The sequence below is a fragment of the Vipera ursinii genome (assembly GCF_947247035.1).
Source record: "Vipera ursinii genome assembly, chromosome: 1".
Lineage (NCBI taxonomy): Eukaryota > Metazoa > Chordata > Lepidosauria > Squamata > Viperidae > Vipera > Vipera ursinii.
This window is the reverse complement of record NC_139512.1, coordinates 178,351,175-178,367,450: the sequence shown is the minus strand read 5'-3', so window position 1 is coordinate 178,367,450 and position 16,276 is coordinate 178,351,175. Positions and strand designations below refer to the sequence as shown.

The 16,276-nt window shown below is 42.1% G+C and overlaps 1 protein-coding gene across 2 annotated transcripts in view; it reads right to left on the bottom strand.

Moving 5' to 3' along the window:
* The window catches only part of ADAM23 (ADAM metallopeptidase domain 23), an 83,771-nt gene extending 67,880 nt beyond the window's left edge, over positions 1-15,891 (bottom strand). For both annotated transcript variants that reach the window (XM_083350114.1, XM_083350115.1), the window contains exons 1-3: positions 15,825-15,891; positions 14,683-15,414; positions 13,205-13,431 (exon numbers count right to left, since the gene is read on the bottom strand). In XM_083350114.1, coding sequence (XP_083206240.1) covers positions 13,205-13,431; positions 14,683-14,875 — 420 coding nt within the window. In that variant the 5' untranslated portion in view covers positions 14,876-15,414; positions 15,825-15,891. The remainder of the gene's footprint in view (positions 1-13,204; positions 13,432-14,682; positions 15,415-15,824) is intronic.
* Between the last annotated feature and the right edge of the window lie 385 nt (positions 15,892-16,276).

Genomic DNA, 16,276 nt, shown 5'->3' with positions numbered 1-16,276 from the left:
TTGAAGTAATCCAGAAAGGATTAAGGGGGAACGGAAATGCCCCTTTAATTAAAGAACCTCCCCCCATGTGTTAAGAAGTATCTTGTCAAGCAGGCAGACTCCCCCCAAAATGCCCCAGGCAGCTGTAAGTAGCAGCTCAAGGAGCAATTTCTGGTTCACCATTCACTGCACTTTCGCAAGTGCTTAAGTAGGACTATAATAACCATTAAATAGGAGCAAAAAGTTGAATCAATACAAGAGAATATATATAGCTTAGGGCTGAGTCTTGTGGAGACCTGGGTGGCTTGGTTGTTTGCTTGCAGATGGTTCATTGCCAGACTAGGTAACATCTTCAATGCTATTGTGTTATCTAATCACTGAGGAATCTGCCCTAGTCTGGTGATGCAACATCTGTAAGCAAACATCCAAGCTCAGGAAGCACCAAGAACTCCTCAAAGAGTTGAATGCTTGAGGAAGAGTATTATTAGTGTATAGTATTGATTCAATAGCCAGGAGACTACAATACTAATGCAGAATAGTAGTTTGGCTGCCAATTAACTAGCTCTGATGTAGTACATGTTTGCACGTTTCCCAAGGTGCACCACAGGAGAGAAAGCTAGCTTTGCACCAGAAAGACAAGCGGCTCTTCCTGCAGTGTCATCCAAGCCCCTGCTCTCTCCACCAGAGCCACCTCAGAAATAGGCATCGCAACTGGGAAGGTTCAGAGCCAGCAGGCATCTGACTGCCTGCACGAAGTAACAGTTCGTCTCCCCACCGAAGTGCTACCTATTTATCTACTCTCATAGAACATGCTCTTGAACTGCTAGGTGGGCAGAAGTTGAGGCAAGTGACAGGAGATCACTCTGACACACAGTGCTAGGGCTCGAACCACGGAGCAGAGACCATCTCCAGTGTCATTAAGCCACTGAGCCACCACGCTTGTTGAGGAAGAGTGAACATTTTGCAGATAGGAAGCATCAGCTTTAACAAAGACATTAGGCTCCGGATTACCTCTATATGATTTTTGCCAAATTAATAATACAACATCTTATTCTCTCCCCAAACGGACATATTTTTTATTTTTTTATTTTAATTCCATTTATATCCCGCCCTTCTCCGAAGACTCAGGGCGGCTTACAAGCTTAGCAGTAGCCTTCATTCTATGTATATGCCTGCTTATTAGGGCTTTCACACACACCCCAAGCGGCATTATTACAAAGTCAGCTTAATTGCCCCCAACAATCTGGGTCCTCATTTTACCTACCTCGGAAAGATGGAAGGCTGAGTCAACCTTGAGCCTGGTGGGATGCGAACCTGCACTAATTGCAGGCAGCTGGTGTTACTTGAGGCATTAGCCCACTGCTCCACCAAGGCTCTTGTTAGAGCTAGACATGACATTCAATTATCAAGAGCAGTAGCTGTTATTACCCAGAAACTAAACAAAGTACTATGCCAGTTTATATTACAGAGACAGAAACTAAAAACATGTTCCTTCAGATCCTAAGAAACTAGTTTAAGTTTAGTCAAGGTTTGGTACCTTGAAACTATATGGGAAAGCTTGCAGAAATAGTAAAATGCTCACCATTTAAAAATATTTTTTAAAAATTAATAACATAGTAAATTAACAAAATTACATCAAATTGGGCAATTGAAATGGACCCCATGTCAAAATTTAATTTGCAACTAACCATTTTCCATCTGAGAGTCTTTAGGAAGCATGTGTGTATGCAGTCAGTTTTTGAGAAATGTAGTAGATTATAACAGAATAAGAGAGTTGGAAGGGACCTTGAAGGTCTTCTAGTTCAACCCCTGCTTAATCAGGAGACCCTGTATCATTCCAGACAAATGACTGTCTAGTGTCTTCTTAAAAGCCTCCAGTGATGAAGCACCCACAACTTCTGAAGGCAAGCCATTCCACTGGTTTATTGTTCTCATGGTTAGGAAATTTCTCCTTAGTTCTAGGCTGCTTCTCTCGTTAATTATTTTCCATCCATTGCTTTTTGTCCTGCCTTCAGGTGGTTTGGAGAATAAGTTAACCCTCACTTCTTTGTGGCAGCCCCTCAAATATTGGAATACTGTTATCGTGTCATCTCTAGTCTGTTTTTTCTCTAGAGTAGCCATACCCAATTCCTGCAACTGTTCTTTGTATGCCTCCAGTCCCCTAATCATCTTTGTTGCTCTTTTCTGCAATTTTTCTAGAGTCTCAACATGTTTTCTATATTGTGGCAACCAAAACTGAAGACTTTTATAAAGAAAGTAAACTTTTCTAACGAAAATGTTTTGTGATGTCTTAAAATATTGATAAGAATAAAATAATTTATCAGTAAAGCTTTAATTTTATTTGAAAACCCACATACAGAGACACACAAACACAAATCCTATGTATAGTTAGATTATCTGGAACTAATATTTATGAATATTAACATCTATTCCCATGTCATTACACAACTCATTTTATACTGATAGGAGGGGATCATTACACAAAACTGGGCCTTGTTTATAAACAAAGAAAACAATTAAACCTATGAGGAGGGCTACTGGGCCTGCCAACTTAAATAGCCTCCATCTCAATTTTTAAGTAATTTTCAGCTCTTTATTCATGTATGCCTTTTAAAAAGTCAAGAGGCATTTTTAGGGATAGAACATCTTTTTTTCTTGTTGTAGTGTCATAAATTTTAAGTTTTAATACACTGATGTTTGCACAATATATTTGACAATTATTAACATTCTATTATCTAGATAGTTTCGCATATTGAGACTATAAAAGATATTTTCTATCAATGTTAATTAAAGTTTAGACTGTCAATATTACAAACATAAAATTATCTGGCTTTTTCATCCAAAATTGAATGTAATATTGAAAAAGAATCATTATACGGTAGCTCACATCAAAATAATTGTTATATACTAGAGGTTTTAATCTTAAATTGCTTAAAGTCTCCCATTTATGTGTGTGTGTGTGTGTGTGTGTGTGTGTGTATGTATGTATGTATGTTTGTGTGCACATGTATGCATGCATATATATAATGGATGGATGGATGGAAGGAAGGAAGGAAGGAAAATTAATAAAAGAAATAAAAAGAAAAAAAGAACTATTCAGTTTCTAACTCCCAATAGTTTTATACATCTGGTAATTTGCAATATTTGTAGATATTTAGGCTATCTTAAGGGATGCAGTGGCTCAGTGGGTTAGGACGCTGAGCTTGTCGATCAAATAGTCGGCAGTTTGGCGGGTCGAATCCTGAGTGCCGTGTAACAGAGTGAGCACCTGTTACTCATCCCAGCTTCTGCCAACCTAGCAGTTCGAAAGCACATAAAAAATGCAAGTAGAAAAATAGGGACCACTATGGTGGGAAGGTAACAGCGTTCCGTGCGCCTTTGGCAACTAGTCATGCTGGCCACATGACCACAGACAAGCGCTGGTTCTTCGGCTTTGAAACGGAGATGAGCACCAGCCTCTAGAGTTGGAAACGACTAGCACGCATGTGCGGGGGAACCTTTACCTTTACCTTTACCTTTACGCTATACTAGAAGGCAGACAGAAAATGAATATATTTGCCATGCTAAATGATGTATGGGAAACATTCTTTCTTAAATTTAGTTTAATTTGTATTATATATATATACATATACAGTCATGGCCGAAATTGTTGGCACCCCAGAAATTTTTCCAGAAAATAAAGTATTTCTCACAGAAAAGTATTGCAGGAACACATGTTTTGCTATACACAGGTTCATTCCCTTTGTGTGTATTGGAACACAACAAAAAAGGGAGGAAAAAAAGCAAATTGGACATAATGTCAAACAAAACTCCAAAAATGGGCTGAACAAAATTGGCACCCTTTCAAAATTGTGGGTAAACGAGATTGTTTCAAGCATGTGATGCTCCTTGAAACTCACCTGGGGCAAGTAACAGGTGTGGGCAATATAAAAATCACACCTGAAAGCAGCTAAAAAGGAGAGAAGTTCACTTAGTCTTTGCATTGTGTGTCTGTGTGTGCCACACTAAGCATGGACAACAGAAAAAGGAGAAGAGAACTGTCTGAGGACTTGAGAACCAAAATTGTGGACAAATATCAACAATCTCAAGGTTACAAGTCCATCTCCAGAGATCTAGATTTGCTTTTGTCCACAGTGCGCAACATTTTCAAGAAGTTTGCAACCCATGGCACTGTAGCGAATCTCCCTGGTCGTGGACAGAAGAGAAAAATTGATGAAAGGTGGCAACGCAGGATAGTCCGGATGGTGGATAAGCAGCCCCAAACAAGTTCCAAAGGAATGCAAGCTGTCCTACAGGCTCAGGGAGCATCAATGTCAGCGCGAACTATCCGTCGACATTTAAATGAAATGAAACGCTATGGCAGGAGACCCAGGAGGACCCCACTGCTGACACAGAGACATAAAAAAGCAAGGTTACAGTTTGCCAAAATGTACTTGAATAAGCCAAAATCCTTCTGGGAAAATGTCTTGTGGACAGATGAGACCAAGATAGAGCTTTTTGGTAAAGCACATCATTCTACTGTTTACCAAAAATGAAATGAGGCCTACAAAGAAAAGAACACAGTACCTACAGTGAAATACGGTGGAGGTTCAATGATGTTTTGGGGTTGTTTTGCTGCCTCTGGCACTGGGTGCCTTGAATGTGTGCAAGGCATCATGAAATCTGAGGATTACCAAAGGATTTTGGGTCGCACTGTAGAGCCCAGTGTCAGAAAGCTGGGTTTGCGTCCGACATCTTGGGTCTTCCAGCAGGACAATGACCCCAAACATACGTCAAAAAGCACCCAGAAATGGATGGCAAGGAAGCGCTGGAGAGTTCTGAAGTGGCCAGCAATGAGTCCAGATCTGAATCCCATTGAACACCTGTGGAGAGATCTTAAAATTGCTGTTGGGAAAAGGCGCCCTTCCAATAAGAGAGACCTGGAACAGTTTGCAAAGGAAGAGTGGTGCAAAATTCCGGGTGAGAGGTGTAAGAAGCTTATTGATGGTTATAGGAAGCGACTGATTTCAGTTATTTTTTCCAAAGGGTGTGCAACCAAATATTAAGTTAAGGGTGCCAATAATTTTGTCCGGCCCATTTTTGGAGTTTTGTTTGACATTATGTCCAATTTGCTTTTTTCCTCCCTTTTTGTTGTGTTCCAATACACACAAAGGGAATAAACCTGTGTATAGCAAAACATGTGTTCCTGCAATACTTTTCTGTGAGAAATACTTGATTTTCTGGAAAAATTTCTGGGGTGCCAACAATTTTGGCCATGACTGTACATATATGTATACATATACATATACATATACATATACATATACATATACATATACATATACATATACATATACATATACATATACATATTACCCTTCTGAGATTCAAACCTGGGCCGACTGCATCTTAAGCAGTTGTTTTAACCCCTAGGCCACAGGCTCTCTCTGTCTCTCTCTCTGTCTCTCTCTCTCTGTCTCTCTCTCTCTGTTAGCTGAGAAGCAAGGAAGATATATGTTAAATATTTGTTAAGCATTCAGAATACACTTGCTTAGTCCCAGACACGGGACAAATCTTATTTCCTGTTTCAGCCTAGCCCAAGGCCATCCACAGGCAGTAACCACAGCAGTGGCAGCTCATATTTGTGTAAATTTTTGGGGGGCTTGCTAGGGACTAAGCAAGTGTATTCTGAATGCTTAACAAACATTTAACACACACACACACACACAAAGATAAATATATATATATATATATATATATATATATATATATATATATATATATATATATTTGTAGATTTTCACGGGTATGGGTATGTAGGTCTTGGCGTATTCGGGTCTTTTCCCGTGTAAGATTGAGAGTGTCTTGGTGACGTTTCGACGAGGTCCCACTCGTCATCTTCAGGCTGGTGTCTTCAGCTTCGTGCTTATGGACATCCTAATCTACAAAAAACCCAATGGTTCCCTAGGACACACCATCTACCGGGAAAAACACACACACCAACCACTACTTAAACGCACAATCCCATCACCACCCGGCACAGATCAGCTCCGTAGCCAAGACCCTCATCTCCAGAACCAAACACCTAGCCGACAAAGACCACCTGAAAACCAAATTACACACTCTCACAAACGTATTAATTTCCAACAGATTCCAAAGAAACACAATTACCAACCTAATCCAAAGGGAGACACCCCCCAAGAACCAAGACACAGAACAGGACAACGGCATCGCCCTCCTCCCCTACATTAAAGGCACCACAGATAAAATCAGCAAAATTGTCTAATATTCAAGATACACATCCTATCTATTTGAGTATATTCTATTTCTCACCCTCTTACATCATCTAGTTAATAATACAATATAACATTCTTAGTTTCTACTAATTTCCAAATGTCTTAAATTTAATAACCAAAACTTCCCTTATTTCAACATCAAATACGTCCTCTCTTTTTCTCTTAATGTCTACTATCTCATATTTAAGCTAATACAGTTCTTATTTATATCAACTAAGTAAAAACATGTTTATTACATTTATCAATAAATTTTTAACATATGTCTTAATTACTTTTACATTCAATCTTTATAGACATTCAATATCCTATTTATTTTTCCCCAATTTTTAATTTCCCATCAATATTCAAATTTAACTTTCAGTATTTATACTAAGTTTTAAATGACCAGTTTTCTTTATCTCAATTTATAGCAAAATCTAGTATTCAAAATACACACATCCGCGCGAACGGGCAGGGGCGCTGCTCTTTGAGGAAGCTGTAGCCGTCTGCTGCGGCTCCCAGCCGCCCGGTGCGCGCGCAGCTCTTTGAACAGGCAGTGGTGCGCGCGCACCTCTCCAAATGGAGAGTGGCACTGCCCGTTTGGAGAGGTGCACGTGCACCTCCCCGAATGGGCGGAGGTGCGCACGCACCTCCCCAAAACTTTGGAGAGGTGCACGCGTACCTCCACGCGAACGGGCAGAGGTGCCGCTCTTTGAGGAAGCTGTCGCGGCCCGTCTCCGAAGCTGCCGCTTTCGGCAGCTTTGCAGATGGGCCGCGGCAGCTTCCTCAAAGAGCAGCGCCCCTGCCCATTCTGAGAGGTGCGCGCGTACCTCCACGCGAACGGGCAGAGGTGCCGCTCTTTGAGGAAGCTGTCGCGGCCCGTCTCCGAAGCTGCCGCTTTCAGCAGCTTTGCAGATGGGCCGCGGCAGCTTCCTCAAAGAGCAGCACCCCTGCCCATTCTGAGAGGTGCGCGCGCACCTCTCCGAACGACCGGAGGTGCGCGCGCACCTCCCCAAACCTTTGGAGAGGTGTGCGCGTACCTCCGCGCGAACGGGCAGGGGCGCTGCTCTTTGAGGAAGCTGTAGCGGCCCGTCTGCGAAGCTGCCGAAAGCGGCAGCTTTGGAGACGGGCCGCTACAGCTTCCTCAAAGAGCAGCGCCCCTGCCCATTCTGAGAGGTGCGCGCGCACCTCCCCGAACGACCGGAGGTGCGCGTGCACCTACGCGCGCACCTCTCCAAAGGTTTGGGGAGGTGCACACGCACCTCTCAGAATGGGCAGGGGCGCTGCTCTTTGAGGAAGCTGCCGCGGCCCGTCTGCAAAGCTGCTGAAAGCGGCAGCTTTGCAGACGGGTCGTCGCCGTCGGGCAACCGGGAACCGGTTCCATCTCACTTTTTAAAAAAATGGCAACTGCGTGAGTCCGCGCATGCGCAAAAAACCATTTTGCGCATGCGCAAAACTTTTTTTGCGCATGCGTGTGCATGGACACACGCACGCGGCTCCCACTTTTTTTAATTTGTGATGGAACCAGTTCCCAGTGGCTCTTTTCCTTTTTTAGGTTGCCGACCCCTGATCTAGACTGACATCTTGTCTATAGCATCTTGACATCTTGTCTTTTCTATAGCATCTTATTTCATCAGAAGCTGTAAGAATAGTTTCATGAATTGCTTTCAGCCATAGAGAGAATCTGTCCCTGATCTTCATCCATATTCTCTTAGTGGTGTATTAAATTAAAAGCTTTACAATCAGGGAATGAAAATAATTTTATCACTGGGTATAGAACACAGCTGAGTTTCTCACAGCTGATATCTGCCAAGGTTGAAGGAGTCTTATCTGTAGTCTGGGCTTCAAGCCAAGTCTCTTTTAGACAATAACAGGTTGTAGTATCAGATTTAGCCACAAGATATCACCAATGCCATTTTAGGTTTTTTAAGTCCAAAATTTTTATAATTCTTTTCCCAATTTCACTTCTTTCTTGTAAGTAAAAATCCAAATCTTCAGTAAGGATAAGAAATCTTTTGGTCCTCAAAGTTTAAAGGTAAAGGTAAAGGTTCCCCCGCACATGCATGCTGGTCGTTTCCAACTCTAGGGGCCGGTGCTCATCTCCGTTTCAAAGCCGAAGAGCCAGCGCTTGTCCGAGACATCTCTGTGGTCATGTGGCCAGCATGACTAGATGCCAAAGGTGCACGGAACACCTTCCCACCATAGTGGTCCTTATTTTTTTACTTGCATTTTTACGTGCTTTAGAACTGCTAGGTTGGCAGAAGCTGGGACGAGTAACAGGCGCTCACTCTGCTACGCGGCATTTGGGATTCGACCCGCCAAACTGCTGAACTTCTGATCGACAAGCTCAGCGTCCTAACCCACTGAGCCAACATATAAATCCAGTTAAAATAAGGTTATTCTTTCAGCATTTTAAACTCCCCTGAATAGTCAGTTGCCACTGCTCTTAGAGGGTGGGATAGGATTTCCCTTCCCTCTCTCCACAGGGGGGGGGAAATACTTTGGGCAGCTTATACAGGTAGAAAAAATAGTTAGGATTGAAGAGAGGTTCAGATCTCACCCAGTCTCATCTGCACTGCTTTAGAGGTACCTGGTGGTTTGACTTCGGCTGTCTGCAGCCTAGTGACAGGCCATATTTCTATGTTTGAAGGGCTACCCTGGATCAAGCGGAATGGCTACTGCCCTCCCATGATCAAGTGGAGATCCCCTCCTTGCTTGTCGCCACTACAGGGCAACTTTTGACCCTTTCCAGGGTCCCCCAGCAGTGTGAAACTGAACACGGAAGATGGAGCTCGCCTTCCAGCATCCACGGCAGACATGATGGCAAACCGGAAGCCTGACCATTTGAGATACTTTTATTAAACCAACTCAATGTTTCAAAATTCCAAAGTTTCAAATTTAAAGTTATTAAAATCCTTTATTCAGCAAATTAGTAGCCAAAAAATAGGGAGGCAAAAATGAATACATTCCATGGTTCAGTAGTTATGCAGTTTCTATACGGAATACACTTTGTTCAAAAAAAGAGAAATACCCAGGAATGCCTAAGCATCTTATATACAGATACAGTTTCATAGATCTTTCCTCTATTTTAAAATAATATTTGATGCTAAAATAATACAGTTATTAGCAGAATTGTAGCCAAGAAGGTTCCTAAATGGAAAGAGTACTAAGGTTCCCAAGACCTCACTCTGCATGCAAGCAGAGCTATTGGGATGAACCCACTGGACACATTGGGACAAGTCTCCAGACAACCCTCAGCTGACAACTTGCCCAACAATGTATGTAACTCATACTATTACAACTACAATTTTCCACATCCATCCTGAAAAATGAAGAGTCATTGAGGAGTTTTACCTCTGAGCTAGAACTAGCACTATTCTATCTGTTTCCTTATTACCCTCAATAACCAGCAGCCATTAGGGAGTGTGAGCCCCCAAGTAAATGTAAGACAGATCTCCCAAAAGTCAGAAAAAAGTTCTGTTCTTCAGGAATCTTTAATTCAAAACTCTTAACACTGTTCTATTCACATTCCTATCTGGCCAATGTTGCACCTCAGGCTTGATGTTGGAATGTGATTCTAGAACTTCCACTGATCTCTCCTTTCCAACTTCCACTGGCTCCGCTCCTCCTCATTTAGGTCAGAGAGTGGGTTGTTTTTCAGGATTGAAATCATGACTCATTAAAACAGTCATTCAGATAAGTAGAGAAGCCCACAAAGAATAGGTATGTGATTCAAAGTGTTAAGAGTTTAAGTATTGATGCTCAAAAAAGGAGGAACTAAATAATATGAATTATTTCTCCAGGTTAGGAGAAATAAAGTTTCAGCCTACGTATATTCATATAAGGGCAAACATCCAGTACTAAATACCCTTGTCTCAGGAGTATCCCTGCTCCGTCCAAGAACTGGAAAGGGCGTTCAAGAGATGCTTTGCAGAGACTTTTGTTACATATAAATGGGATGACAACTGAAGTTTGTTTGTTAAATGTATTAAATTTATATGCCACCCATCATTCCTAGGAAGAATGAGATGAATGCTTCCCCCTATAGTCAGCAATGAATATTGAAATAACATTTGCTTCCTTCCTTCCATGTCACCTAGAGGTGACTCTTCTCCAGAATATTGCATTAGCAGAAAACTTTCACCTGACACATATTTAGAGTCCCTTTACTCTGTCAAGCATTTTCTGCTGAATCATTCTTTGGGCTCCACTGACCATGCCTGTTGTCCTACCTTGACTAAAAGCTCTTAGGGTTCAAACGTTTTAGCTGCATTGGCAAAGCTAGAGACTACTATGTTCTTAATGCAGGCATAATTATTAACAATTATATTCTCAGTGCAGTAATTAATTACTGCAATACAAAAAAGCACTTGAAACAGCTGCCTCCCTCCCTTGATGGGTAGTGGAAGGACACAGAACTTGGGAAAAGAATACTGCTACCCACAATAATCCTTATGTTTTTCAGGATAGTAACAGCAAAGACCATACTGGAATAAGGAATTGGAACTGCTGCAATTTCACTAATATATCTATCAAGCATATACTAAGGAACATGAGAAACAGTATCTGTTTAATTCCAGCAACGAGTTATATCTCATCTGAATAACTTTCACAAAAACTAAACACTTAGTTACAGTATTTTACTAATTATCTATGTCACTTCATAGATCTTGTACAAAATCATCATCTCTCATAAGAGGTGGGACCTTTTAACTAACAAAATACATGTATTTTCTTATTTGGGATAATGTTTACACCTATGAATATAAATATAAAAGCAGTAAGTGATGAGTTAGTGCCAAACCCCCATAGTTCAAAGGAACACACAATTGTGTTGTGCAAGCACTTGGTTCAAATCAGCCTTGCATCACCTTTAGGAGAAAAGCAACCTGGAACTAAGGAGAAACTTCCTAACAGTGAGGACAACAATGGAACAGCTTGCCATCAGAAGTTGTGGCTGCTTCATCACTGGAGTTTTTAAAGAAGAGATTGGACAGTCACTTGTCTCCTACTTGATCAGGGGGTTGGACTAGAAGTCCTCCAAGGTCCCTTCCCGCTCTACTCTGATCTGATTGATTCTACAGGTAGTCCTCAACTTACAACCAAAATGGAGCCCGAAATTTCTCTTGTTAAGTGAGACATTTGTTAAGTGAGTTTTGTCCCATTTTACGACTTTTCTTGCCACAGTTGTTAAGTGAATCACTGCAGTTGTTAAGTTAGTAAGCTGGTTGTTAACTGAATCTGGCTTCCCCATTGACTCTGTTTGTCAGAAAGTTGTAAAAGATGATCACAAGACCCTGGGACACAGCAACCATCACAATTAGGAACCAGTTGCAAAGCATCTGAGTTTTGAACATATGACCATAGGGATGCTGGAAATGTTGTAACTATGAAAAATGATCATGTCACGTTTTTCACTGCGGTCACTAAATGAATTGTTGTAAGTCGAGGACTACCTGCATTGCTTCCTAAAAAGACTTCTAAAAGCCGCATTCTAGAGCTGTATTCACTGCATTTGCTGCATTCACTGAAACATAAAAGTCTATAGTAAGAAGAGAAAAGTACTCTGGAAAGATCACAACAGCATAGACTCTTGAGAATGTCCACCAAGCGTACTGTCACTCTGGATTTGTTATTAATATTTATATGATCAACAGATATTAATTTCATGTTCTTCAGTGTTGGTCCTGTTGAGATATTCTATATACCACTGGGAATGCCCTGTTTTCTTTATCTGACAATAGTTTCTAATGTTTCATCAGAAACAGCTGCCAAAGGTCTCCTGAGCTTCAAAATAATGAGTCAAGTGGCACATAGACTTCACTACTTTGTTTACTGAACTGATTAATAAAATAAATTAAAAAATCAAATTTCTGAAACTACCCATCTTGCCAAAGTCATGCATTTTTTGATAGATCCATTTTGGAATAAACCATAGTATTCCAAAAGTTATGACTTACTATCAAACATGATTCAATAAAAAGCACATCAAATTATTAATGATTAAAAAGTTGCCTTTTAATTTAAATTATTTATTAATTAAAAAAATTTAAAAATAAGACATGCATTCTTAATTTTTTCTATTAAGAATTGAAGTGGTTGGATCTTCAATCCCAATCTAACCACAATTGTGTTCAATAGCAATGTAATATATTTAGATAATACAACACTGAGAAATAGCTATTTGACTACTAAAATACGGTACTACCTTTAGAGAGGAAATGGAACATCCATAAAAGTATTGCAATATATGATCTCATATCATAACAAGAGAGACAAATCAAATTTGGCCTACCGGTAATTATTACTTTGGGAAGAGAACAGTAAAAACAAGACTCTACAACAGATAACATGAAATCACAATAGACTAAATTCTAAGCAGTCTTCTAAATTGCTCTCATAATAAGTTCATTCACATTGCTTTTCTGATATATATGTGAACTCTGTAGGTCTTGATACAGGTAAGGTTACTCATTTAAACATACAATTGAAGCACACAAGTGAATCATAACTTATTTAAGTGTCATTGTTTTAAATAAGGTTTAGCCGTGACTAAAATAAAGATGCAGTTTTAGTGTGTGTGTGTGTGTGTGTGTGTACACGTACATATACACATCTACTAAAGACAAAGAATTTGGATCCATAACACATCAAGGTCTCCTATACTTATGTGAAAGAAATTTAGTTTTTATCATGCCCCTTTCTCTAATTCAAGTAAATTGGTTAAAATGAAGGGGAAAAAATCTAAACCTCTAATAGAAAATCAGGTTATATTCCTTTGTTTTATCTACAGTACTGATACTAAGCTTCACAACCAACAGCCATTCCTGGCACCTAAAGCCAATGCAGCAATAGTTTTACAGAGGTATTACCAATCTGCTGAATAGACATTCCTAAAGTAAGACTATCCCTCAAGGGACAGGATTATTTTGAGCTACTTTACTGGATGTTCCTTTTTTAGAAATTCTTACCTTACTGTGTTTTTGCTGGTATCTTGTCCTAGTATCCAAAATATGGTAGGGACTTTCAGAGTCTTTGTTCAAATAATAAATAAGTCTTGAAGGCAATGTGATTTCTTTTTGGAATGCACTGCTGTAATTGTTATTTTTGCTACTACTATTGTTAGTCTGTTGAAATGCAGTGTCCTCATTTGCCAGTATGGTTTCTGTTTTTTCCAAAGTTTCATTCCAATGGATAGCTAGGGGAGACAGACAGGTCTACATTAAACCAGAGAAATCGAACATTTTATATAAGCTGCTTTAAATTCTGTTAATTTTCCTTCAAGAGGATATCATTCCGATGATTCCAACATGCATTATTAAAATATTTCCTAGTATTTATGAAAGTATTATGTATTGCAGAAAGAATTACAGAAATATTGGGTATTTAATACAATGTATTTTTACATAATAATCTAAATGTAAAAAATTCATTTTTCAGAAGGGAAGCTCTTTTAATCAGATCCCAAACACCATGACTCTTGTCAGTTTTCCTCAGAAATATTGATCAAAATCTGCAAACTTCTCAAAAATGGAATTCATGTGTCCATTGAACATTAATCAATTCCCTTTACATAAGGGCCACTTCTCACATAAACCTTAAGAATGCCAATTCTAAGTATAGTTATTAAACAAAATTATCTCAAGAAATTCTGTTAGATTCTTTCAAAATAAATATTTAAATATTAGAGATCATACAGAAGAAAATACATATTTCTTCATGCTTAAGAGTTATCTTCACAGGGGAGTTCCTTTTTCTGTTTGTATATTATGTATGAGTTCTCAACTCAATTTTAAATATCTTTCCCTACACAGAAACCCCACATACTCTGCTTCAGATACTTCTTAAATAAGATCCACACCAAAAAAATGACAATTCTGACAACCTGCCAAAAACATTTTGCTGCATCAGCATCTTGCCCACGGTCATAAGCCTGAGTTTGCACCATATACACCAATGAAGAATCTTCAACATGAGAACAGTAAGGTGTTTTTTTTTTTCTCTCTCCTCCTTTACACAAATGTATGAAGGAAAAAGAAAGAAGAATTCAGCTGCAGTCACAATTCACGATTTTGCTGCAGATGATCAAACAAAAACGCTATCCTCAGGATAGAAACGTGTCAATTGTGTAGAAGCAGCTGTATGCACACTTAATGGGCGGCGAACGATTAGCAAAACCTCTCACCACGAGGAGCAAAACACGGGGTGCTGTATGAGGTCCGTTCACGATCAGAAGAAACTAGCACGACACGGGGAAATGAGGAGTCCAAAGGGATACCGGGGAAGAAAGAACAACTAGATAAAGGGGCTCTGCTCTTTATCTGCATTCGCACGGAACTCAAAAGGCAGTAAACAGCAGGGCGAAGGAGAAGAGGGGCTGACTTCCCAAACACCATACACTGCGGAGGAAGAAGGGGGAGATTCCAGCCCATTTTCACCCCGCACTCACCGGCGTCCGCAATGACCCCACAGCTCTCGGGGCGTCCCCAGCAGAGCAGCAGGCACGCCCAAAGGAAACGGTGGAAGAAGCCGAGCAGAGGCAGCCGCGCCAGGCAGGCTGAGGAGGAAGCGTTAGAGGACCGGCGGGGCCGGCAGTTGCCAGAAAAGGGCTGCCGCAGAGAACTTCTGCCAGGCAGCTTCATGGCTCATAGCTTTGCGGGTGGGAGGGAGGGAAGGGGAGCAGGGCGGGCGGCGGTGAAGGGAGTCGCCTGCCTCGTCGGAATGGTTAGGAGCAGCGTGGTGGTGGTGGTGGGGTGGGCGGCACTGCCCCCTTCCCCTGAAAGGAACCGGCGGTCGAGGGGGTCACACAGCGGCGGCCACGGCACTTCTTTCCTCACATTGCTGGAGGCGAAGGGAAGACGCGGCGCAGTGACTCCGCTTTTTGTTCCGGCGTTGCTGCTGCTGCTGCTGCTGCTGCTGCCTCCACCGCGACACTTTCCTACCGCCTCCGCTCCATTATCTGCGGGCGCCGCTCCTGGGAAGAGCAAAAGCAAAGCACGGCGCCGCCTTCCTCCTCCTCCTCCTCCTCCTGCCGCTGCTGCCGCCGCCGCCGCTGCAGGCTGGACTGACAGTCGCTCGCGCTCTTCTCGCCCTCTCTGCCATTCACCTTTCAATGCCCCGCGCACTGCCCAGGATGACGTCGAGACCCGGCCGCACTCTTCCGGCCCAGCACCTGCAGCCCCTGCCGTCACGGGGGAGGCGGGAGGCGAAGGAGCCGGGGGAGGGCAGAGTTAAAAGAGCGCGCATGCGGGCGAACGGGGGGGGGGGGGAGGGAGTAGATGCTTCCTTCATCTCCTGAGACTGCAGGGGTCTTCAAACTTGGCCCTTTTATGACTTGTGGACTTCAACTCCCAGAATTCCTCAGCCAGCAAAGCTGGCTGAGGAATTCTGGGAGTTGAAGTCCACAAGTCATAAAAGGGCCAAGTTTGAAGACCCCTGCCTGAGAGGATCGGACCGGGACGGGGCGCGGCGTGGCGTGGCGTGGCAGGGCGGGGGCGGCGTTAGAGCTAAGAATATCGCGGAGGGAACGAGCAGGTGCCGTGATGCAGCAACTCGGGCAAGGGAAGGGGACGAGCGGCGCGGCCCTCGAACCTGCATGCGGCGTTCCGCCCGCTTCCTTCCCGGGCAATCCTTGTCCCTACGTCCTCCTCCTCCTCCCCCCCCCCCCCGAGATTTGCTGCAGTGGCAAGCCAAAAAGGCGGGGAGGGCTAGAAGGGAGTTGCATTATTTTAACAGCTGAGATGCTCTGGAATCATGTTGCTTTCCTCACCTCTAAGGACCATCAGTTACCAGCCTTTTTTTTTTTTTACTTGCAGTTGGCTCCTGCCTCTCCAGCCAATCTTCCGGCGAGATTTAAAAACCTATCTCTTCCAGCAACCCGGCCTGGCCTGATAGATTTGGGGTTTTATTTGTTTTATTGTTGCTTTATTGTATACTTACTTTGCTCTGTACACCGCCCTGAGTCCTCCGGGAAAAGGGCGGTATATAAAACGAATAAATAAATAAATGTTCTGGGTCCTTCTCAGTAGTTTATGGCCAGTGCA